Source organism: Magnolia sinica, chromosome 7 (assembly GCF_029962835.1).
Source record: "Magnolia sinica isolate HGM2019 chromosome 7, MsV1, whole genome shotgun sequence".
In the NCBI taxonomy this organism is placed as follows: domain Eukaryota; kingdom Viridiplantae; phylum Streptophyta; class Magnoliopsida; order Magnoliales; family Magnoliaceae; genus Magnolia; species Magnolia sinica.
The window spans coordinates 92,699,924-92,725,946 of record NC_080579.1 but is presented as its reverse complement, the minus strand read 5'-3'; the positions used below and the strand labels follow the sequence as shown (position 1 = coordinate 92,725,946).

At 42.7% G+C, this 26,023-nt stretch overlaps 1 protein-coding gene and 1 long non-coding RNA gene across 3 annotated transcripts; both read left to right on the top strand.

Annotated features, from left to right (window-relative positions):
- Positions 1-806: 806 nt before the first annotated feature.
- LOC131251729 (uncharacterized) lies at positions 807-3,598 on the top strand. Its single transcript, XR_009174021.1, has 2 exons — positions 807-3,209; positions 3,321-3,598. It is a non-coding gene; the product is annotated as an uncharacterized LOC131251729 (long non-coding RNA).
- A 3,184-nt stretch (positions 3,599-6,782) lies between these two features.
- LOC131251728 (G-protein coupled receptor 1) lies at positions 6,783-25,549 on the top strand. 2 transcript variants are annotated; one of them, XM_058252642.1, is made up of 9 exons: positions 6,783-7,009; positions 7,127-7,158; positions 10,057-10,226; positions 10,416-10,510; positions 21,504-21,605; positions 21,788-21,844; positions 23,512-23,655; positions 24,476-24,546; positions 24,906-25,549. In XM_058252642.1, exons 1-9 carry the CDS (start codon positions 6,809-6,811, stop codon positions 25,012-25,014), a joined length of 981 nt encoding a protein of 326 aa, XP_058108625.1. In that variant the 5' UTR covers positions 6,783-6,808; the 3' UTR covers positions 25,015-25,549. The 2 variants fall into 2 exon arrangements, with proteins under 2 accessions (XP_058108625.1, XP_058108624.1); XM_058252641.1 differs by having other exon boundaries at positions 10,416-10,514; positions 21,504-21,646.
- Positions 25,550-26,023: the final 474 nt, after the last annotated feature.

Here is a 26,023-nt window from a genome sequence, read left to right as displayed (position 1 = left end):
TTGGGATTTTACCATTTGTGAGATTTTTGATTTCTCGGTTAATAAGAGGCCCATGATATCAACAGATATTTTTTTTTTCATCATGGGCCATGGGTTCACTCGTACAAAGCTTTGTTCACTCGTAAATATCAGCCCGATCTGAATCTTGATTGGGATCTGCTGCATTTTTGGGCTCATATTGTAAAATGATACGACAAAATTGGATGAGCGGCATGGATATAAGACATATACATCAACGTAGTCCCACAGTCAGGGATCGACCGACCTCGGTGGATCTACCCACGCTGCGTCCAAAAAACGCTTGGCACCGAAAACTCATCCCGATCTGAAACTGATGTGGGACACAGATAGGGATGGAGCACCAACCCTTGGATTTTAAAGGGGCCTACCTGAGTGGCAAAACAGCTTGAATCTTATCCCGACCCTTCATCTGCATAAAGGGTAAGAACGGCCTTAGTAATGCATACACAACACGGTGGGTCCCCCTGCTGATCAACATTGGGGGTTCGCTTTCAATATGTTCCCTGTGCTATGGCTCATCTGATTTGTGGATCGGGGTGAATTATGGGATCATCAAGGGTTCTGAGGTCTTTCATCTTATGGACGGGTTGGATTTCGTGAATACATTATATTGCCCCACATCTTCCCAGTACCGGTGGAGCCCGCCCTTTACCCATCTAATCAGGGGAGCAGATTAAGTGCGGCCCTGACTTTGGGCCCCACCTTGATATATGTATTTTGTGTAACTCCATTAACCCCTTTCAGAGGTGCTGTCTCTGATTGATTGGTGTGACTCCAATCTTGAATTAGTGGTCTAAGGTTGATTGGAGTCACACCAATCAATCAGAGACATCACGCCCTTGAAAGGGGTAAATGGAGTTACACCACCAAGGAAGCAAGTGCTGGAAATGTTTGTTTTCATTATCACTTTCTTTGGTCTTAAATATGAAATTTGTTTTTGGAGCTTTATTAACAACAAAAGTATGTAGCTAGTTCGAATTTATTCTTTTTGATTTAGTTGTGTCATTTGTTTTTCCAAAACAAGTAGATTCCTAGATTTTCTTTTCTTTTTTCTTTGCTTCAAAATTTGCTGCATCCTGGACCTTAATTTCCCTCCCAAATCTGCTGAATTACCATATCTCAGCCCAAACTCAACTTCCCCAATTTACTATGTTTAGTTGAATTGCAATGGGAATTTTATTCTTACCAAAAGAAAAGAAACAAAAAGTGATGATAAGGGGTCATACCAAAGAACCAAAGAGGAAAAGAAAATAGCCCAAAGGGAACAGGCCTCCCCCCATCGCCATGAAGACAAAGCTGAACCTAACGTCTCTTTGAGACAGTCAAAGACCACAATCGCTAATAAGGTTAGGGATGGAAATCCCTCAGAACTTGGATTAGGAATGGCCCTTGCCACCATGACTTGATTTTTTTCTGCTTGGACAACACCCTAGAGAATTCTGTCTTCAAAGATTCTAAGGCCCTGTTTGGTAGTTGCCTAAAAATGAGTTCATCTCATTTAATTAATTATTATTTATTTATAGTACAAACAAGAGGGAAAAGGAAAACTAAAATACATTAAGACGCCCATCGACATTGAGTCTCTACATGCTCCCGCTTCTCGTTTTCATCCCTATTAACCCTTGAGAAAATCACTCTTGATTAACAATCAAGTCTCTCAACTCATCAATTATACCAGCCATCCTCCCGGGATAAGTGTTTGAGAACGTCCAATATACCGCATATGTAGAATCTCCTTGGCCCCTACCAGAACGAAGTTGTATCTAACAGCCACTTTGATTGCATAAACACCCGCGGCAGCCTCTGCATAATTTGAATCAGCAACTCCTACCAGGCCCAAGAAATCTGCTAATAGCCTCTCGCTGCTATTGAACACCTTTCAGGCCCAGGATTACCAAATGAGTACCCATTCAAAGTAATTTAGACCAGTACTATTGAACACCATTTATCTCATTTTTGTTAATAGTAGTTATGTATTAGAGAGCTTGATCTCTATTACATAACTACTGTTAACATGAATTCATTATGCATTGGAGGTCGAGATCTTTAATACATAATCATTGTTAGCTATACCAACTTCCAATAGTATTACCTGGGGTGCGAAATGAACTTTTCTCCCAACCCACAATAAGATAGATCTGTGAGAGGGGGCATTGATAGTTGAGGACACCCCAAAAAGCTTGAAGAAGCGACTCCAAAGGCTTCTCTTGAAAAATACAGTGGATTTGTTCTCCCATCTTCTCTTCCTCCAAACTGCTGGTGGTGTAATGTGTCTTGCTTCACTCCCACTGGCATTAAGCGGGCTTCTTTTCCCCAATGCTGAACCATGGAGCTCTTCTCCATCATTTGTGAAATTTATCAAAAATTATTTGTCCTTTATGTGTAATGTGCAGCAGTCGTAGTGCCCGCTATCACTATCATGATCGGAGAATTTTAGTTAGCACTGAGGTCATGTCTCTAATGAGGGCTGTATTCAGAGTTGCTGGCCCTATGTGAGCTGCCGGAACAGGCCTCTACTAATGTAGAACTTGCCATTGGTCTTGTTGCTTGTCCATGTAATTTTGCTGGTAGAGTGAATCCCCTGCTTCGGGACTTGCCTTCCCAAAATATGATTGCCTGATCAAGAGAGACGGGGCTTATTTCTTTCGACTTTGTTTCAAGTATTTTTAGTGATGCCTACATGCTAATAATGAGTTTGCAAACATTCTTGCTGGAGATCATGTGATGGGAGACGGTGATTCCTTGTTGGAAAATCATATCCTCTTTCTTACCTCATTGTATTTTTGTTGTTTTGACAAGTTTCTTCATTCGGAAGTGCGTATATGCGTGTGCCGTCTCTTTAGAAATCACCTTGCTAGTCCTATTATGGCTATTGTTTTGATTGTAAAAGACCCTTTGTTAAGGTTGCTTTCTTATTTCTGTTCTGCTATTCTCTCTTGATTCATGTCATGCATCAATGCGCTCTATCTTGTGATTGTAGCAGACATTCTTGTTTAATGGAGAGGATGTAAATGCCATTTTCATGAGCAGGACTAGGGTGCAACTCTAGCCTAAGAATGTTTCTAATCTCTATTATGTATTTTTAACCTGATCATGTGTGCTTCTCATCTCGACAGGTGTATGCAATCATGCATTCCACTTCCACTGTATCAGCCGATGGCTCAAAACTCGCCAAGTGTGTCCGCTGGGTACAGTCAGCCTTCTTATGCTTTTGCCCATTTTAAGCGAAACCTTTGCCAGTCAGATATCTCACTCCGTCTGTCTATCCATTGACAGAACCTCTCTCTCTGTGTATGCAGATAACAGCGAGTGGGAATTTCAGAAGTACGGTCACTAGAGCTGGCCCGGCAAATGCATTATCCAGGGTAGCCTCTCTTTCTGCTGGTCCCAAAGGTCGACAAGGAAATGGAATCAGGGATATTATTTACTTGACATCTATATATATACTGTTTGTTCTTGTTTCTCCCAATCCCTGAATTTAGTGGCTGTTTGGTGCTGGGTTTCCAGAGGGCTGCGCTTGTGTGACTGTTTATACTTTGTTTTTGAGGAACTGAAGATATTAGTTCTCTCTCCACAATTTCTTTTTTCTCAAGATTATGTAGAAATGCTGTTTGCTTTGTAGAGTATGCTTTTACTATCTTGGCATGTTTGGGTTTATTTACGGATCGTCAAGGCCTCTCAGAGCAAGGTGGAAGTGGATCGTCATGTGGGGCCCCGCCATTCAAATGCCTTGTCTCGAAAACTAGATTCTGATTGGATGATCATGTGGGTCACTTGTACGTTGAATGTGAATACAGACATGCCTGGATGCTGTAGTGAGCTGTAATATCCACTGTCGAGGGTGTCCCACCATTGGAGCCTCACTTGCCGGAGGCTGTAAAATGCTTGACGTTTGATTTAGTTTCCATCTTTGTTTACTGATCAGCCCAAAGGGGTGCAGTGTGTTGGACTTTCACATGTCCATGCTCAAGTGATCCGAATCGTTGGTATGATGGGCCTCACCCTAGGTGTTTGATGCACTGAAAGTTTCCAAGATTAGAAAATCCTAGCTAGAGATTATTTAACCGTTTTACCAGCGAGGCTTTGAGTGTTCTTTCTTAACCATCAATCTACACGCAGGCCAATCTATTGAAGGTTGGGATTTTACCATTTGTGAGATTTTTGGTTTCTCGGTTAATAAGAGGACCATGGTATCAACAGATTATTTTTTTTTTCCCATCATGGGCCATGAGTTCACTCGTACAAAGCTTTGTTTACTAGGCTCCCTCATCCACAGTGGGGACGTCAGACGAACGGTCGGGATCATCCGTGTTAGGGTCCATCAACCATGGCCATGAATATGAACTGGGCACATCGGACCAGATAAGGCTGTATGTCAAAGAGATACGTGCATGCCATATCATCACTCCAGAACATAGGACGCGGTGTAGTTAAACACCACATGTGCCACCAGCCGGGCCATCCAAATCTTGGATCCCACTTTTTTGAGTTTGAACCATCTGATCGGTCGGTAGCTATGAATTTGATGGGCCGGACTATTTGGGTGGTTTGTAGCCTCTGTTTGGAGGTGTGCAAACATGCCACGTGGATGAGACAGACACCTGGATTTGAATGGTGGATGATTCTACCAAAGTGATTCTGACCAATTTAATTTGGTTCTCGACCAACGGGCCTATTTTGAACAAATGAAAAAGAAAAAGAGAAGGTCGCCTGAGAGATTGGCAGGCACGCGGCAAAAGCTGTAAAAATGCAAGAGTGCGTATTGTGCACGTTGCCAACCCGCAGTGGCACGCTCCTGTGGTGCAATCGAAATCGGATTGTTCAGTACGCTCTCATTGTAATGAGCAAACTCAGTAGGGGCCCACCTTGAATGTACGTGGCCTATCCACACCGTCCATCCGTTCTTCCATCTAATTTAAGTGGTTGAGCCCAAAATTGAAACGTATGCAAAGATCGAGTGGATCATATCACTGTTTCTAATCTCCACTTTTGAAACATTTCTAGCCCCTCAGTGATGTTTATTTGTCATCCAACCTGTTCATGAGATCATAAAGACGTGGATGAAGGGAAGACAAAAATATAAGCTTGATCCAAGACTTCTGTGGCCATCAAGAATTTTCAACGGTAGACGTTCAATTCAACACTTTCCTGTGGTGTGGTCCATTTGAGTATTGTATATGCCTCATTTTTGGGATCAATTGCTAAAATTATCTGTTAAAATGGATGGACGGATAAAGTATATAAATCAAGGTGGACCTCAAAGAGTTTACTCAGTACGCTAAGCGTAGTGAGTTACTACGCAATCCGCTTCCGGTGCAATCAACAAGCGGGGCCCTCGTGATGTATTCGCACCATCCGACCCGTCTATCAGGTCAGTCACCTCAGAAAACGTGGACAGGGAGATCGGTGGATCCCTAACTGTGGGGACCACCATGTTGTATGTCTCATATCCAAGCTGTCCATCTATTTCGCCAGAATATTTTAGGGCATGAGCTTAAAAATGCAGCAGATTAAAATCTGAAGTAGACCTTAACACAGGAAACAGTGGAGATTGAATGGCCACCGTTATAAACTTCAAGTGGCCATCGAACTGTTTATTTGTCATGCAACCTGTTGGTAAGGTCACAAATACGTGGATGTGTGTGTGCGTGTAAAAAAAAAAGAAAAATGGAAAAAAGGGTCACAGATACCCGGATGAAAGGACCACGTAAATATCAGCCCGATCTAAATCTTGATTGGGATCTGCTGCATTTTTGGGCTCATATTGTAAAATGATACGACGAAGTTGGATGAACGGCTTGGATATAAGACATATACATCACCGTAGTTCCCCAGTCAGGGATCGACCGACCTCGGCGGATCTACCCACGCTGCGTCCAAAAAACGCTTGGCACCGAAAACTCATCCCGATCTGAAACTTGTGTGGGACACAGATAGGGATGGAACACCAACCCTTGGATTTTAAAGGGGCCTACCTGAGTCGCAAAACAGATTGAATCTTATCCCGACCCTTCATCTGCATAAAGGTTAAGAACGGCCTTGGTAATGCATACACTACACGGTGGGTCCCCCTACTGATCAACATTGGGGGTTCGCTTTCAATATGTTCCCTGTGCTATGGCTCATCTGATTTGTGGATCGGGGTGAATTATGGGATCATCAAGGGTTCTGAGGTGTTGCATCTTATGGACGGGTTGGATTTCGTGAATACATTACTGTGCCCCACATCTTCCCAGTACCGGTGGAGCCCGCCCTTTACCCATCTAATCAGGGGAGCAGATTAAGTGCGGCCCTGACTTTGGCCCCACCTTGATGAATGTATTGTATATCCACACCGTCCGTATGTTTTCCAGCTCATTTTAGAGCATCAAAAAGAAAATGAAGCAGATCCAAATCTCAGGTGGACCACACCACAGGAAACAGCGGTGACTAAACACCCACCATTAAAAACTTCCTTGATGAAGCGAGGAAAAAAAAAAAACAAAAAACAAATATCAGCTTGATACAAAACTGTTGAAGCCCACGAAAAGTTTTTAATGGTCAATCAACTTTTTTTTCCCGTGGTGTGGTTCACCTAAGATTTGAATCTTCTTCATTTTTGGGCTTATCCCGTAAAATGATCTGAAAAAACGGATGGACGGCGTGGATATATAATACTTACATCAAGGTGGGCCCCATGGTCAGGGCCGCACCGTGTCGGGTCGAGCCGGGGCCGCACCTAATCACCTCCCTCCCTCCCTCGCTCCCTCTAATCACCTCTCTCCCTCTGAGTCTGTTGGGAGTTGTAATGAATATCGTCGGCCAGGCCATGGTGACAGCGCAGACGGTCGGCAGCCTGACCGTTAAGGAACGGCGTATCTTAACGGCCGTTAACGCGGGGGCGTCGGCCTTCTCTCTGGGAGGGTCGGCCTTCATAGTTCTCTGCTACATCCTCTTCAAAGAGCTCCGCAAGTTCTCTTTCAAGCTCGTCTTCTTCCTCGCTCTCTCCGTAAGATCCCCCACTCCCCTCTCTCCGTCTCTCCATCTCTTCCTTCTAGATCTCAATTGACGGTTGCAATTCACTCAATGCTTCTTTTTTTTTCCCCTTCTTCTTGTTGTGGTGTAGGATATGTTCTGCAGTCTCTTCAACATTCTCGGGTACGCTCTTCCTTTCATTTCGATTTTCATTTCCGCGGGCCATGGCTCGCAAGTCGCAGATGAGTGTGGCAATCGGGACCGTTGATCTTGCGTTGCGCCTCATGGATGGTCCTACTGGACGAATTTTGTAGTGATTGGGCGACTCTGATCTTCGGATTGATGTCAGGTTTCGCCAATTGAGTGTGGACGAGTGGTGAGTTTCTGGTTTGGCTTGTTGATTTGGTAGCCGCTTAATGGAGGGCTACTGCAGCTCAATTGCCTTACTTCTTTTGGGATGTCGTGAATTGACGGTCACGATCACCATGCAAAACACCATGTGTACAAGAGGAATGCTAAGATGGACGCAGGAGGGTCTTCAGGGCACACATGGGAGTGTGTGCGAGATAAGAGTCGTTCATCATTTAATGCACACCATTAACATTCCCAACAGCTCACATTCAGTGAGTAAGTGTGGCCTACGAAATGAGTGGACTGTTCTGATCCTTAGGCTAGAGCATGTTCGATGTGTGACCGAGCTATTGAATGGCCCGGATATTGCCCATGTCATGTTTGTAATTTTGTATGCATCCCCCTCTTCATTTCATGCAAGCTGAGTACACTTGGGGTGCATTTGGATACTTGGTATTGGTCAATCCAGGATTGGCCAATACATGCATTTAAAACTGGATTGGTGTGAACAATTAGTTGAAAAGTGCATGTATTTGCCAATCCTGGATTGGCTGATAGAAGGATCCAAACAGGCTCTTAGTGCACCTCCATGTACAATCGAGATGTTTTGGCGCATTCTTCCATTGTACTTTGTATTGATAATCATTGAAGTTCGATGGTTGTGAGGAGCAAGAATTTTAGATTTTATCTTAAAAAAGAAAGAAAATGTTTAAAGGTGTGTTTGGATGCTCAATTGCCAGATCCAATTTGATAAATTGGAAACATCTTTGTGGGACCAACGAGCTCCACTCCATTCATGATGAGGGTGTACCCTCCAAATTGAAATTGCAGTTGTTTCACGTTTAACTTTGGAACTGTATAGGGGTTCATTCATTTTTTTCTACATTGCATTGGATCATTGTAATTTGTATGTCCAAATGCTCAATATGTACTACCGTGCTTGATATCCTAAAGTTCATATCATTCCATATCGTGGTCTCTATTGTAACCAGGACCATAGTTTAAAAATCTCGCTCGATATCAGCATATCGGTGCCCTGTCACACGTCGGATCTTTTCCCCTAATGATGCATTGCATACATGTCTATGCATTACTGATGCAGCACTAAGAGGAGAAAATCATGAGATTACTGATACGTGTTATGCATGTAGTCCTTTAGGTTGTGCATTTTGTTTGTTTTAAGAGACGCCCACTTTGGAACCATGATCAGGATATGTTAAATCTCTTGGTACACATTGATACACCATTCTCTAATGACTCGAGCTTTTAGAGCAAGTAGTTGTTTGACATGGTATTAAAGCCAGGTTTTGATCCTAGGACTTGTGAGTTGTGAGTGTCCCTCTACCCTTGCCCAGTATGTTCCCGTGCATAGTTCCACGCTGCACATGCGGGGGAGTGTTAAAGTCCCTTGATATACATTGATACACCGTCTTCTAACGACTCGAGCTTTTAGAGCATGTGGTTGTTTGATATGGTATCAGAGTAGAAGGTCTTGTGTTTGAATTCGGAGAGCAGCAAATATGCCTCCCTAATATATTCTCCCACAGGAGGCCGTTTATGGTGTGAGTTGTGAGTGTCCCTCCACCATTGCCTAGTATGTTCCCGTACGAAGTTCCACCCCGCACATGCAGGGGAGTGTTAAAGTCCCTTTATATACATTAATACACCATCCTCTAATGGCTCAAGCTTTTAGAGCAAGTGGTTGTCTGACAGGATCCATCAGGAATCAAAACTATTCTATGCGATGGCCATTGCTGTCTAGAATATGTATCAAAATTTTCTTCTTGGAGTAAGAATTACCTTCAACTCAATTTAAAATTGAAAGTTTCAAACTATTTTTGGGATTACTGTTGAGCAAAGAAATATCGTATGCTAGTCCTAGTCGTAATATATTGATGCAACCTAGATGGGAAGGAAGAAAGAAGAGGAGAAAAATGAATTATGTGTACACCGCAATTCAAAGGGTTGATTTTATAGGGTCTTCTCCCTTTGTAAGAGAATACTTTCTTCCAAGATTCAAACTCTTTTTTATTTTCATTTTTTTAAAAAAAATTCCAATCTTTAGTGCCATATGGCATCTACAAAGATACATGTTTAAAAAACGCAATTATTCTAAAATAAGAAAAGAATTTAAAAATACCACACATATATGGACCTCTATCTCTCCCTTTTACTCTCTTATTCAAATCTTTAACTTGTCCTAGTAAGATCTCCCTAGATATTAATATATCTTATGAAGGATTCCCTATGATATTATTTTATTCCATTAAATATCTTCTAAGACACAAAATGCTCAAAGTTGAAAACCATGAATGACTAAATATCCTTTTAATGATCATTCAAAATCTTTACTAAACAAAGAACTAAAAGAATCAAGCTAGGCTCATGTAATGGCCGTTATAGCCATTTTCTTTTCTTGAAAAAAAAACCTGTATCAACCATCAACCCTGTAACGGGCCGTTATGGTTTTTTTCCCCCCATAATGGCCATTACAGCCCTTTCACAGATAATGGTTCCCACCGTTATTGTTACCTAACGGCCGTAATGGCCTAGGTATAAGGTTACTGTTTTTGAAAACCATGGTTGGGCCTACTGGACGGGCCCAGGACCAGCAAATTGGGCTTTTGGAGCCCACATGCTTGCTGGGTGATTTAGACACAATAATTAATTAACATCATCTTTATAAAATAATCAATTAACATCATCTTTGTTTTGCTTCTGATGCTACAGGGATCCGTCACAAGGATTTTTTTGCTTCGCTCAGGGCTATAGCACGCATTTCTTCTGTGTGGCATCATTTTTATGGACCACAACCATCGCCTTCACTCTTCATCGCACGGTCGTTAGGCATAAAACAGATGTAGAAGATTTGGGGCCAGTGTTTCACTTGTATGTTTGGGGTACGCATTGTCTGTTTATTCATTCTCATGTTTTTTTCGCTCCCTACTGCTTTCCTTCCCAGCATATTTGCATTTTTCTTGTAAGTTGCTTCAGAATGTTTGATGGATCTCCCTCCTTTTGGAGTATCTATTGCTTTAGATTCACAAATATTATAGAGTCATTCTCAAGGGTTTATTTGTCTTATGCAGGAACTTCACTAGCTATGACTGTCATACGCTCTATAGGCAATGATTATGGAAGCTTAGGTGCCTGGTGCTGGCTGCAAACTGGAAGAACGGGAAAGGCAGGTGTAGAGTTAGGCCCTGTTTGGTTGCCACTTACAAATGAGTTTATCTCATTTTAATTAACAGATTATAGATTTGAGATTTTGGTGAGGACTAAAAATAATCTGGAAAACTAATAATTTTATATAAACTATGTTATCTAATACATTATTACTGTTAGCTAAAGGGAGAAGAATCATATTTAAGTGACAACCAAATATGGCCTTAGTAGATTCATGTGGATTTTCTCTATTGCTTGCCGATTTTTCATCTGAGTTTCACTGATACAGATCAGTGCGATAATGAAGATTTTCTTCACTAGCTTATTGCACTGAATACAATGTCCAAAATTTACTTTGCCGTAAATGTCATGGTTTCCTAGGTAATTTTCTATCTCATGGGTTTCCTTGAACCGTCCCTAACTTTCTTATGTTAGATCAGGGAACTCATTGGAACTTTGTTACTGTCTGCCCAATTCTTTCATCCCTTTTATGTCAAATTCCCCATTAAAACTTTGCTACAGAATTCAGATATCACTTGTATGATTGACGTCTCAGAGAAAACATGGCGAAAGTGATGATAGTGATGTTTATCTGCTGATATTGAGGTCCTGTTCATATCATTTGTGCTGAAAGTTCAGAGCTAGTGGTTTACATGAAACAGTACTTCTCATGCTACCACTAGCCCCCTCCTCATGGGCTCCAAATCCATGGATTCTAGCCCACACGAGTCACCCGTCTCATATGGCCCCCAAATCCATGAGTTCGGCGGGCTGCCCACCCCGAGTGTGCCCTAGCATCCCACATGCCCCCCCACTCGAGCCTGGTGTGAAAATGCCCATACATTAATTACTCTCGGTGAAGAGCCTCGAACACGAGACTTCCCACTCTAATACCAATTTGATGCAGGACAATTAACCACTTGCTCCAAAAGCTCGAATTGATAGAGTATGACGAATTAATTCTTTATCTCATAGCCCATGCCCCGAATCCATGGCTTAGTTCCTCGGCCAAACCCTCCTCATGGGCCCCAAAACCATGGGTTTCGCCCCACACGAGCCACCCGTCTCACACGACCCCCAAATCCATGGGTTCCGCGGGCTGCCCACCCCGAGTGTGCCTCTGCATCCCACAGGGCACCCCACTTGAGCCCAGTGTGAAAATGCCCCTACATTAGTATGATCGGTATCTTGCCTGTAAGGCATTTAGATGGTTTTGTCTGTGGATGCCATGTTTGTCTAGTTACCAAGGTTACTACAACATATCATTAAACGTCTTCCACTGAAACTAGGAAGTGAAACATTCCATTGAGACGCCGATTACCTTTGTAAATCTGGGAGCAGATGGAAGTAAAATATTTGCAATGGAGGCCAATTCCTCTACATGCTTATTCTACAACGGCTAGGCATGGGGCCCACAGGGGCGTGCAAGTAGCATCCAACCTTCATATTATGTGAGCTCCATCATGAACGTTGGATGCTAAAAAATCAAGCTGATCCAACCATCATGGGGGTCACCACATGAATTTGGAGGGTCATCCATTGTTTGCTTGGGTGGGTCCATTGTGTTGGCTATATATCATCCAACTGGTGCATTACATAATCTTGGACATGAGGATGGGATTCCTTGAAAATCAGGCCTATACAATCATCAGGTGGACTACACTATAAAAAACAATGTCAACCATCTAAAAGCCTCCAAATTCACATGTTGATCAACATGATGGTTAGATAAAGACTGATTTTTGGTTGTCCAAATTTCATGATGAGGTGATCGTGCATAGAGTTGTCAAGTGTCAATGGGTACCGTTGTATGTAAAGAGTTCTTTGACGCTCTTACACTCTTACACAAGCAAGAAATGGGACAAGAGGAAGAAGGGCTTGAAGAATGGAAATGGGAATAATCTCACTTGTATTAAATATTTCTTATTTGTTGCATTACAATGAAAGCCCTACATGTATGTATAGGCACTTGGGGTCCTTTCTACACACTTCTCTTTTCATTTAATAACTTTCTATCTACCCCAACTACCCATATCAATTTCCGTAGGAATTTTACTTTATGAACTTTCTAGATGACTCTCTTGAAACTTTTAGTTGTTGTCCTACCCTTACAATATTAGTTTTCCACACTTTTACAACTTAGGAAAATTATGTTTATTTCTTAATAGGTACATGGACATGTAGGTGCCTGATGGATCTGCCCCAATTTTAATAGGCTAGGGTCATTTTTTTTTGGACCTAGTGAGAAATCAGGTGGGTTTGGATCTCACCTTTTGGATCTGGTTGAAAATTGGGTTCAATTGGGTTTGGCTAGATTCTGTCAACTTGGACCCAGTTGAAGATATGGTCGGTTCATGTGCAGTTAGTTTTAATTGTACTATATCTATATGTTAAATATTATACATTACTTTGGCAACAAAATAAAGTGTTCTAAGCCACACGACATATAAGAGAGCCTGCTTATACACCATGCATGTATCAAAGTGGCACATGTGTGTGATCCAATCCACCCATCGATGAACCGGCCATATAGATGCTCTTGTTTGTCCTAAAACAATCTCAAAACCTAGGTCTAATGATCCAATGGGTATCTGAAAAGTGGCCAAATCCAACTGGATTTGGTTTTGGGTCTTCAAGAATGTGACCCAGATCCAAAAGGACCATGGCCCTGTAAGACTAGAACTTAGGCTAACTGAGTATGGGTCACGTAGGACCTGACCCGAACTTGACCCATTGACAACCCTAGTTTCACCGAACGGTTTGGATGTCGTACACACACCCTAGTGGGCCCAACACGTAGTCCTTGTAGAATAAATTTTCTACAAGGACTTATAGAGACCAACCTCTTTGTATTGTACTTTATAGACAATTCTAGCATACTTAAAATGTAACATAACATTCTATGCAATTATCATCATACATGTTACATATTATATACCAAACATTTACTAATATTATGAGACAAACATTTCTTGCTCTTGTACCCCTCATCATGGTGTGCCGTAAAGGCCGTTATGACTGGTAACGGTGGCAACCGTTACACGTTACGGTGTCGTAACATTCGTAACAACGGTTATAAAAATGACTTTTACCCATTGTTAATGGCCCGTTATGCCTCTCATAAAGGCCATACCAACCCCTTAATGGTATGGTACAGTGCAAATATAGGTTTTTTCGGATTTTTTTCAACGTTACGGGGCATATATAGGTTTTTTGAGTTTTTTCTTTCAATAAAAAAAGAGAGACTGTAATGGCCATTACGGGGGCTGTAACAACCATTACGACCCGCATCGTAAAGGTGATAGTGGTGCCTGTTATGGCCACCATTACCGTTACGGAATACCTTGCCCCTCATGCTTTGTGTAACTAAGGATTAATCTACATGTAAATACTCAAGCAGCTTCTAAAGCAGAAGATTGTCAGAGGGATGGTTTCGGCAGCAACGGCGAAAAGGTCGTCGCTGTAGATTAGGGAGAAGATCTACATTCCTCATGCCTCCACAGTGAGCGAAATCTGTCGGGCAACAAAAAGAGGAGAAACCTCCTACGAACAACAAGGATGTGAGGCGAAAGGGAAGGCAAAGTTGGAAGATGAAAGGGTCATGGTTGTGGCTCCAGAAAAATAGGAAAGCTGGTAGGTAGTCTCATGTAGGAAAGATCGTGAAGGGAGAATCATGGCAGGTCGCTACGTGATTTTTCGACTTTGTTTGTCAATGGTTATCCAATAGACTGGAATGTTGGTAATCTCCAGAGCATTTTCAGCAGATGTGGCAAGGTGATGGATATAGTTATCCCTCACGACTAGAAGATGGCCGCCCCCAGGGGTTTTGCATTCTTGCAGTTCCAAATAGAGGAGTTGAGTGGTGTTGTGAAGAAGCTACGTGGCTGACTCGTTGAAGGGAGACGATTACTTGTTCAAAAAGCCCATTATGGACTGGATGCAATGAACCATGCAGGGGTTTTGTTGGGAGGCACTAAGAAAACAGCCAAGGTCGGACCGAAATGTTGGGGTAAATCTGCAGGTGAGGTGGAAGAACATAAGAATCAACAGTAAACGAGGCCCGACGTCTAAACAGGGAGAACAAAGAAAGAGAGGGTGGGAGGAGAAACTACAAAATTGACTTGGATTACCAAATCCTTCAAGGAAGCAATAACGGGGCGTTAGAGAGCAGAGACAGAAAGGGGCTATGATTCAAATGGTAGGCAGGAAGGGTGTGCCTGGATGGTAGAGGAAGGGGGGACCTTAGTGGTGAGGGTCGATCCAAAAATCTTGAAGGAGCCTCGCCCAGAAATGCAACATTCTATGTTCATTCAGACGAGAAAGGGAGCCTCATCGCCAGAGATTCATTGGTGGTTTTTAGCTTGTTGAAGGCTTTAGGAAGAAGATTATATCATAAAGCTGCTGGGAGAGATGGAGCTATGGGTGTTTGTGTGATTAGATGCCAACCTCGATCAGATCATTGCAGTAGTGGTCCTATTCAACGACAGCCCAAAAATGGCGATTCAGCCTTAGAATGAGAAGTCCTTTGACGAGGTGGAAGTCTGGTTCCTATTGTGTGGGAATCCCGTTGGAGATATGGGTTATAGATGTGTTCCTAGCACTGGGGTCTTGCCTGGGAGAGGTCATCGAAATTGATGCATCGATTGCTAATGGGGAGGAGATTAGCATCGCCCTGATATGAATCAAAACGAGATCGATTCTCCTGGACCCGAAGACGATCATAATGGGTGGGAGGATAGCAATAGGGGTGGTGAGGGAATCAGGGAAGGGCGGGCAAAGTAGATGGGGTGAAGAGTGGAGGAGAAGAAGATAAGTGGGGTGGGCAGAGGGCGACAGTGAGGGAGGATGATGTAGGACAATTAACTACTTGCTCTAAAAGCTCGAATTGATAGAGTATGACGAATTAATCCCTTTATCTCATAGCCTAGGCCCCAAATCCATGGGTTAGGTCAGCTGAACCCTTATCGTGGGCCTCAAATCCATGGGTTCCGCCTCACACGGACCTTAAATCCATGAGTTTTGTTGGCCGTCCACTTCGAGTGTGCCCCTGCATCCCACATGCCACACTCGAGCCCGTTGTGAAAATGCCCCCATATTAATCACCGCCCACTTCGAGTGTGCCCTTGCGGGGCAATTAATCACTTGCTCTAAAAGTTCGAACTGATAGATCACGGCGAATTAATCCCTTTATCTCATAAGCCTAGGCCCCAAATCCATGGGTTAGGTTCTCGGCCGAACCCCACTTGTGGGCCTCAAATCCATGAGTTCCGCCCCCTCATGGGCCCCAAATCCATGGGGCCACCCGCCCCGAGTGTGCCCCTGCATCCCATAGGTCACCCCACTCGAGCCCGGTGTGAAAATGCCCCTATATTAGAGGAGCATGGGAAGGAGTACAATTCACACTTATGCGGACCACCAGGGGGGGGGGGGGGTGGTATCAGGAAGAACGGAACCATCTGATAAAAGATTCTATGGACGTAATAATGGTGATGATCGTTTTTGCTCCTAGGTTCAAGAGGCACCTGGAGGCTTTGGGAAAGTTTAGATGACGAGAGAGAGGCTCGATGGTAGTTGTAGAGGGGAAAAATGTGGTTCGGGACTTCAAACTAAAGGAAGGAATCAAAGAAAGGCCAACATGTGCCAAGCTTTAACTGATAGAGCATGGCAAATCAATCCCTTTATCTCATAGCTAGGCCCCATATCCTATGGGCTAGGACCTCGGTCGAACCCCCCCCCCCCCCCGTGGGCCCCACTTCACATGGGTTCTGCTTCACACAAGCCACCCGCTTCACACAGGCCACTCACCCCAAGTGTGCCCCTGCATCCCACAGGCCACCCTACTCGAGCCTGGTGTGAAAATGTCCCTGCATTAATCACCCTCGGTGAGGAGTCTCGAACACGAGACCTCCCGCTCTAATACCACTTTGATGCATGATAATTAACCACTTGCTCTAAAAGCTCAAACTGATAGAGCATGACGAATCAATCCCTTTATCTCATAGCTAGGCCCCACATCCCATGGGTTAAGACCTTGGCCGAACCCCCCTTGTGGGCCCCACTTCACATAAGTTCCGCTTCACACAGGCCACCCGCCTCACATGGGCCGCCCACCTCGAGTGTGCCCCTGAATCCCATAGGCTACCCCACTCGAGGCCGGTGTGAAAATGCCCCTGCATTAGTGTCTCTGCTAACAATGAAGGGGACCTTGAATCACCCGAGTTATTTTCCCCACATGTGCAGTCATAGCAGGAGTCTTAGCAATCTAGATGGCTCCACGTGGACACATAGCAGTGGACCCAATGACACTCGTGCCACTTAGAGCACATGAGTCAATACAAGCAAAATGCCTGCACGTGCATCACAAGTTCACAACTTACAAGGTCACATGTGGGAGACACTTATAAATCGAGGCAAAGGGGGTCTCGAGCATCTTGAGCTATAAATCGTAGAAGAACCAAACTATTGGCCCCTCTTCTACAGCAAAAAGAAGGGAGTTGCTCCTACGCTTTGCTCCCACCCTTCCAACTGGGAAGAATGTTGAAAGTCATGTTGAAGGCCAGTTGGAGCTCACCATGGAAGCAATACTAGGTGAAGAAGATGCCCACCTCGATTCGGAAGAAGAGGATCAATTCTACCCAACGATGGAGATAGCTAGTGTCGAATGCTATGATGACACTTTGGACGTGACTCCGCTCCAACCAGCTCCAGAAATCCCATGCAAGCCGAACGTGGATTCCCCTATTCCCTTCCCACTTCATGAAAACTCATCGCGGGGTGTTGATAGATCACGCACGATGTCAGAAGAGGAGCTGGTATGGTATCGAGATATGCTGGAACCAGTGGGGAAGGGGGTAGGATTGTCTTTTGCGGATGACGATTTTCAGGCCTTCATTCAGTTTGTGGAAGAAAGAGGAAGTCATAAGTTGCAGAGAGCCCAGATGCAGAAATCTAAGGGTAAGATTCCTAAGGGGTGGAGAGAATTAATGAACTTGGAGTGCACACTGAACTATGACTCGCATGGTACTTTGAGTGGCAATAAGAAGGGAAGGAGTTATCGATCGGGTTTCCAATGAAGATCCTAAACTGGAACATAAGAGGGCCGGGGAGTAGAGAGAAGAAGATGCATGTGAGAAAGGTATGCACAAAATACAGAGTTCAAATCCTTTCGATTCAGGAAACAAAACTGGAATCTTTTGATTTAAAGACTCTTAACTCAATATGGGGAGTAAAGAACAAGGGCTTGGCAGTTCTGAACGTGGAAGATGCCTCAGGAGGGATAATAGTTGCTTGGGACAGATTTGTGTACCTCGAAGGACAGTTTAGTTGGCTCCTTTTCAGTTTCAGTGGTGCTTCAAGAGCAGGCTTCGGGATTTAGGTGGTTATACACATCTCTGTCTACAGGCTGTGTGTTCCAGACAGAAGGGAATTGCTGTGGAAAGAGTTGAATGAAGTCAGATTGAAATTCACAATACCATGGTGTGTTGGGGGAGACTTTAATGTTATTAGATTCACACACGAGAAGTCGAATGGCCAGAGGATCACTAGAAGTATGCATGGATTTCAAGATTGGATTTCAGATAATGAAATGATAGATGTTCTGATGAGTGGGGCTAAATATGCTTGGACCAGTGGCAGAGATCAACCAATTAGGTCCAGATTTGATAGGTTTCTCTTGTTTGCAGATCGTGTTGATAGGTACCCTTTGGTTTCATCTTGTGGCCTGCCTCAACAATGTCTGACCATCGACCAATCTTGCTAGAGGTACAAGAGGATAGTTGGGGTCCAAACCATTCCGATCTGAACTCATGTGGCTGGAAATAGATGGATTCTTTGAACTGGTTAAAAACTGGTGGTAGAACTTTGAAATAGAAGGTCTGGTTGGATTCCAGTTATGCAAAAACTCGACTTACTGAAAGCCAAACTAAATGAGTGGAAAAAGGAATTCCTAAACAATAGAAATAAGGCTATGGAAGATCTAATTATGGAAATTCATGAACTAGACATTAAGGATGAAGGGGGTCACTTAACTGAGGAAGAGTACCAAAGACACTCGTTGTTATCTTCGGAATACGCACTTGAAAGAAGAAATCAAATGGCATCAAAGTTCGATGGCATTGTAGTTAAAGGAGACAAGAATATGAGTTTTTTTCATAGCATAGCTAGCGCAAGAGCATGAAACAATTGGATAGTTATTGGTTGAAGGACAGAGGGTAGAAGGGAAGAACTAAGTACGTTCAACTATTGTGCAAATTTATTCAAACCTACTATCAAAAGAAGAGGGGTGAAGACCTATGCTAGATCATCTCTCATTCGATAGCTGTCAACTCCGGAAAGGGAGTCTCTTGAAAAGCCCGTAACGGAAGAGGTAATCAAAAGGGCTGTTGACTCCTTGGGTAAAGAAGCCCTCGGGGCCCGATGGATTCCCCTTAGCTTTCTATCAAACCTTTTGCAATGTGGTGGAGTTCGTGGGGGGATTTTAGACATCAAGGCAATTATTAAAATGGATGGTGATGCAGCATAATTAACCACTTGCTCTAAAAGCTCGAACTGATAGATCATGACAAATTAATTCCTTTATCTCATAAGCCCAGGTTCCAATCCATGGGTTAGGTTCTCGGTCGAACCCTCCTCGTGGGCCTCAAATCCATGGTTTCCGCCCCATCGTGGGCCCCAAATCCATGGGTTCTGCCTCACATGAGCCACCTGCCTCACACGAGTCCCAAATCCATGGGTTCCACGGGCCGCCCACCCCGAGTGTGCCCCTGCATCCCACAAGCCACCCCACTCGAGCCAGGTGTGAAAATGCCTCCGCATTAATCACCCCCGGTGAGGAGTTTCGAAGACGAGATTTCCCGCTTTGATACCAATTTGATGCGGGATAATTGACCACTTGCTTTAAAAGCTTGAACTGATAGAGCACGACAAATTAATCCCTTTATCTCATAGCCCAGGCCCCAGATCCATGGGTTAGGTCCTCGGTTGAACCCTCCTCGTGGGCTCCAAATCCATCGGTTCCACCTCACACGTGCCACTCGCCTCACACGGCCTCCAAATCCATGGGTTCCGCGGGCCGCCCACCCTGAGTGTGCCCTTGCATCCCACAAGCCACCCCACTCGAGCCCAGTGTGAAAATGTCCCCTGCATTACCCCCGTACTGTAGACCCCTCAAACCTCTAGGTAAAAAAAAAAAGCCTTTTGGAGACCCTTATTAGCACAAAAGAAGAATATCTTGTCACAGTCTTGCATTCATTTCTCCCACCTCACTCCAAAACCGAGCATCCTACATATAAGAGTTGTAGAATTCCCAATTCACATTATCATGCACATTTTCCACATTGATCTTAAATAATAGCATGTAGTTGTCCTTTATATCCGGAGTCAATACATTCATGAGCAATGAGCAACCCATCAAAAATTTCTCTCCCATGTAGAGAATCTCCTTGAGATAAAGAGATTACTGGCCCCAAAACCATTCTTAAACATCGACAAGAATCTTGGCTACTAATTTGTATGGGCTTCCAATCAGGTTAATGGAACGGAAGTCCTTTAGGCTCTCGGCACCATGCTTCTTTGGAATCGAGATGATAAAAGAAGCCTCCATATCCTTGGATAATTTTCCCTTCTTGCAGAATTTCGAATCAGGCCTGCAGAATTCAGAAATGAAGCCTATGGTTTCATCTTTACATCACCCCAAAAAGCTTGGATCTTTTTTCACCCTAAAAATCTTTGATAATTTCCCCCTCTGGTAGAACTCAGAAATGAAGACCTTCAGGCTCTTGGAGCCATGCTTCTTTGTTGATCACTTCTTTGCTAGAATAGCACTTCCTTGACACTTCAAAGGTTTCTTTTTTGCATTGTTCGATTTTCTTTTAATAATCTGAGCTTCATTATTAGTTGGTGGCCTCCCCAGTTCTCTACTCTGAAGGTATGCACCATTCTTCGACTTTTATCACAATCTTCCCAACTCAAAGAAGAAAGCAACTACCCCCCAAGACTCAATTGGACTGAGCAAAATGGGGCATTGATCTGGTACCCGACATGCCAAGCCTTGCTGAACAACTGGTTATAGCTCATCCATTCAGCTGTTGCCAAATATCTATCAGGTCTTAATAAGATCTAGTTGTTAGACTATATAAATCTGACTCCTAATGGATAATCCATGAGCTTGGACTTTCCACCAAGCTATTGAATACACCCCAATTTTTTCTTAACCAAAAAATGAATGTCACTAAAGTATCCTCCAACGCACCATAGAAGGCTCCATCCCAGCCCCCAAAAGCTTTTCCTCAGCCCTGCATTGTTCGGACCATACACCACTATTAACACGCATCATTACAATTTGCTGCCTGCTTGAACTAAACTGTAGCTGGGAAACTACCTGCTCAGTTATCTTCTTTCACCAAATCATCCAAGCTCCAAATGATAACGGTGCCTCATGACGATCCTATTGCATCCCAAGCAACCCATTCACAATTCTGAATACCCCACACTGAGCTCAAAAGGGGTTTCCTGCAGACTGAATATCCCACACTGATCCACAGACTGAAATTTAGGGCCTGTTTGGATGCAATTCCACAAAAAGGGTTTCCTGCAAGCCCTTTTTGTTGTTCGACTTGCTTTTTGGTGCCGATTTCAATGAGTTGAGTATCAGATGGGGTATGTGAAAATGCATGCAAATGCAAATGCCGAACTGGGGTTTGGCTCAAAAGGTCGTTTCAGTAGCAAAAGTCCTTGTGAGGGTGCATCCAAACGGACCCTTGGTTTACTGATAAGTGACAATACTTGCTTTCTGCTTCACAATGGAGAAACAAGTAATTATTATTAATCGAGAAAAATAGTATAACATCCTGATTGTAATTTATCTGAAGTCACGAATAGTTTATCTGAAAATGTGTTGTTACTTCAGATTGCAATGTCATGTTACAGTATCTTACTTAGATTCTACTTACCCTTTATTTTTATCAGCATGCCTTTTGCCGAGCCATTCTGAAAGACTGTATTTGTTACTGCAGCTCGTTCACCTCGCAACATTTTACGCACCTCTGTGGGGAGCGATTCTTTTCAACGGGTTTACATACTTCCAAGTGATTCGCATGCTCAACAATGCAACCCGTGTATGTTATATAATTCATCTGCAAACATAACTAACAAAGTAGTAAGAAACTGTTTGAGGCGATGGAAGACTTCTCATCTGCAGACATGTGCTAGATTAATTGTTTATCGCCAGTTAAAAATCAATCCCTTAATGCATTTAAGTCCATTCCACATACACTGATTCTGAGTTCTAAACTTTCAGATGGCAGTTGGCATGTCAGACCGTTCACGACAACTTGATGCAAGAGCAGACATGAAGGTGTGATATGTTGGAAACTACTGTTACCTTTTATCTTTGTTCAGTTTTGTAATTTCAAGAATAAATTTAAGCCCAGTCCTGGTCAGCAGTCAGATTAAATCCAAAGTGTGGCAATGGCTTACTATGCCTGGAATGTATGATACCCAGATGCTTGAATGTGCGTAAGGTATCATGTCTGACATGGCATGGTATGGATTCTGGTGCTAAATAGTGTAGGATACCTATTGGAAATGTTTTAACTTATTCCTAGCGTACTTGGTTAATAATTTTTGAAAATTTAGCAATTCTTTTTTCATTCATGTCACAATATATGAGTGCATCTGTACTGCAAACGTTTAACAATTCCATTGAATTTAGTGTAAAGATATGGGTAAGGTATTTCAAATGGCAATCATAAAACTAACCATGACATGTTCAAATGGTATAGCTGTATCCATATACCAAAAGCTGAGTCTTTCCGAGTCCATGGAGAAGCGTCGACCTCATCACCCATTCCTTTGTCGGACAATCCTCCATGCCATTAGCCTCTCTACAAACATGACTTGGATATTTCAACATGAAGAGAGTTACCTAATTTCACTGAAGCACAACAAGAGTCTCAATTGTTCCAACTACCTCAGTGATGTTTGAGTCAACCCAACTGGTGATTGGTTTGGCATGTATTTTATCTACAGTGAAGAGTGGTGTTTGATTAAAAATTGCTTTCCTTGGGCTTGTGCCTTAACTACATTTTATATGTCAGCATTTACTTGATTTTAGTGATTGACCATCCGACACTATATTGTTAGTGTTTCTTCTTATACTGAACTGTGAACTTGGGAACAGTAGCAAATTTCACCGCGAAATTGGTATGATCTCATCAATAGAACCATGTGTTTCAAGTTTTCACCCAAAAAAGAAAAAAAGAAAAGAAAAGAAAAAACCATGTGTTTCAACTCTTTTCCACCATGTTTTTCAAATAGGTACTTCATGCTGCATGATCAAAAGATCCAACACTTCTGTTCAACCTATGAATGGTACTGGTAGAGCTCACCATTCAGTTAACTAAGCCATTCATTTGGTGGCCACATTTCGAGGTGGGGCGTGCCGTAATATCTCCCTTATCAGATGATCCTAGTTATCAGATGAAAATGGACAATTACAACCAGTGGCCCTCATTTAATGGTATCCCAGTAAGACAGGACCATCCCATCTATTTTATTTTATTCTTTGTGTGTGTGCGTGCACTAGATGAATTTAAATGGGCCAAGTCAAATGGGTCATTCATCCATTGTTAGAGATCATTTTAGAGCATTATATATATATATATATATATATATATATATATATATATATATATATATATATATATATATATATATATATATTTGTTTATATTCATTTCAATGCTTTGTAGTGTGTTTTCTCTGAGACGTATCGTGATGGTTTTGATCTGTTTTGATTGTGGAGGGTGCTGATACTGGTTAGGAAGTTAATAACTGTGGTGCAGATTTCCTTTTTTGCCATGCTTTTCCCCTCAATCACATGAGGATTGTTGTCCTTATTCCTAGAACTACTGGAAGTTGCTAGTTTGTATCATGTAAATACAAATCTTGCATTTTGAGTAAATGAAATTATTACCTTTAATTTCTTGCTGTTTTTTAATACATTTTCTGTTCCTTTCATAGGCATTAAACAGGTGGGGTTACTATCCTTTGATTTTAATAGGATCGTGGGCATTTGGCACAATCAACCGTATTCACGACTTTATAGAACCGGGCCATGAAATCTTTTGGCTCTCACTTCTTGATGTTGGGATGGCTGCACTCATGGTATGCCTTCAATCATGCAGTGGATTTATTTATTTATTATTTATTATTTTTTTTGGGGTCAATTGGCATTGAGTAAATTTCTATAGGAGTTGTAAATGCACAGGGGTCAACATGAAGACAGATGACAGATGTGTACAATATCTGGACCATCCATCAAGTGGGCCCAGCGATATAGCATCAATGGCCCGAAAATAGGCTGAATAGGCAATCGTAAGTGGTTGATCAAGGCCCCACTATTCTGATCAGCTGTTTGGGACAGTCTGATTTTTGGCCTATGGCTTGCATATCGTGGGGCCTTCCTGGTGAGCAGTCAGGATACTGTGCAGATGTACTGAGTGTCCACGTAGGAACTAGTGCGAAAAACACGTGAAGTCATCATTCCTCTTTTAACAGGCGTTAAAATCGAACTATACATTGAATTTGTGTCTGTAGCTTCCAGATTTGAGCGTTGTCTGATTGCTTTGTTTATTTTGCTACTTAACTGAAAAGAAATGCAAGATGCTTTAGAAATTAAAGCAAGCCTGCGGAGGTTATTTCTCAAAGGGCAAGAGCGTTTGTTGTTGAATGGGCCTCTAATGTTTTGGTGCTGAGGGGCTGTAATCTCGATTTTCTTGGGTCTTAGTCGGGTTGCCATCACGGCAGCTTCGTGCTTTTGTAGTTGTTTTCCTTTTATTCTGGTTTAATAAAATTTCTGTTATCTTTCAAAAAAAAAAAAAACTGAAATTGTTTCCTCTCGCAGCAGTTCACACACACACGCATGCGCACACAGAATCCAGTATATTTTTCTACACAAATACTAATGCAGTTTCCGTTGCTTCAGGGCTTGTTCAATTCAATTGCTTATGGGCTCAACTCCTCAGTGCGACGGGCTGTCTATGAAAGGCTTGATCTGTAAGTTGGGGTTATCTTAATTGTTGAATACAATAGCTAATGGGGTTAATTGAGCACCGCTGTATAAAGCATCTCCACTGACGGTGATTGGTACCTTTGATTTTGTAGCCATCCAAAAGCTTACCTGCCATAAAAAGAAAAGAAAAAAAAAAACAAGGAAAGAAAATGAGCAATCATTTCACATTGAACTGGCAAAGTTGCTATGATCAGACATTTTGTGCCACCCTGTTAGCTGTCTGATCTAATTGGCCTGTGAAACGTGATGAACCTTCCCACCAAATCAATGGTCCTGATCACCAAAATTCCTTGCCGCATGGCCACATTTGCTGATGAACAATTCAATTTTACATTTTGATCAGATGGTGCCCTGAGAGACTCCGAAGATGGCTACCATCACACATAAAGCTCAGAGGTCAACAGCAAGAAGAAAGCGAACTTGTTTTATTGAAAGTCATAGACGCCCAATAACACCGACCATATCATCCATGTACTTCAATTACAGTAGATCACATTCCCGCTAACAAGATGCACATGGAATGGAGAAAATTACCAAAACATTCCCGGTGCTTCACGGCGTCCAAGCTTAAAGTTCTTGAAATCACAAACAGTCTTATCTATCTCCCATCAGGTCCTTCATAGATCCATGTCTTTTCTCTGATCTCGGCTTTGAAGTGAATCGAACTCTTCTGAAGAAGGTTTCATTGATGGGTGTATTTTATGGGAAATTTCTAAGATGATTCTTGACAATATGAAGGCAGAGAACTAATTGCAAGGTGGAGCGATCATTAGTTGTTTGTTGAAATTACAGAGGTGTGTTTTTGTAGGGTGCTGTAAAGATCGGAGAGTTCGTGCAGCGATCTGTTTGTATTTGTGTTTGGAGTACGAAGTTTGGGAGGATGTTGTTAATGAAAATCTTGGATTTGATGAATGCCAAGTCACAGTTCCAAAATCAGATTGGGTAAGCAATCCTAACCTCTGATTCATGAGTACTTGTTTGTTGAAATAGGACCATTGGATTTTTATTTTTTATTATTTTTCATTTTGAGCTGTGTGGTAAATATCCATCAATGCTAATCAAGCAGAGTTGTTTTTGGTTGAAAGCACATCTAAACTGGGACCCTTTGATTGCACATTTTAATTTGAATTACTTGCATGGCACATGCAATTTCAGTGCCTGCGTATCATCTATCGGCCTGCCAGAGTAACAAGGTTTTTCTCAACTGGGTTAGCGGTGGGGCCCACATGGTCTTGTTTTATAATCGATAATCCCCATTACTATTGAAACTGATTCCACCGAGTGGTATTTTAGCAATGCTCGCCCCACGTTTTAAAGCGAGAATTGTGCTCTCCTTCTCTTATCTCCACCGTACGCTTGGAACAACAGTGGTCATTGGCCGTTGATCTGATGGGCCACCAAGTAGATGGGGCCATACCCCAAAAGTCATGATGATCAGACTTTCTTGATAGTCGCACCAGT

Bases quoted from the DNA above. Each gene is read 5' to 3' on its own strand.
- LOC131251728 (XM_058252641.1), top strand. From the start codon at position 6,809: ATGAATATCGTCGGCCAGGCCATGGTGACAGCGCAGACGGTCGGCAGC. The intron at 7,010-7,126 runs GTAAGATCCCCC...GTTGTGGTGTAG, and splicing joins TCTTCTTCCTCGCTCTCTCC to GATATGTTCTGCAGTCTCTT. The intron at 21,647-21,787 runs GTAAGAAACTGT...CTAAACTTTCAG, and splicing joins CAAACATAACTAACAAAGTA to ATGGCAGTTGGCATGTCAGA.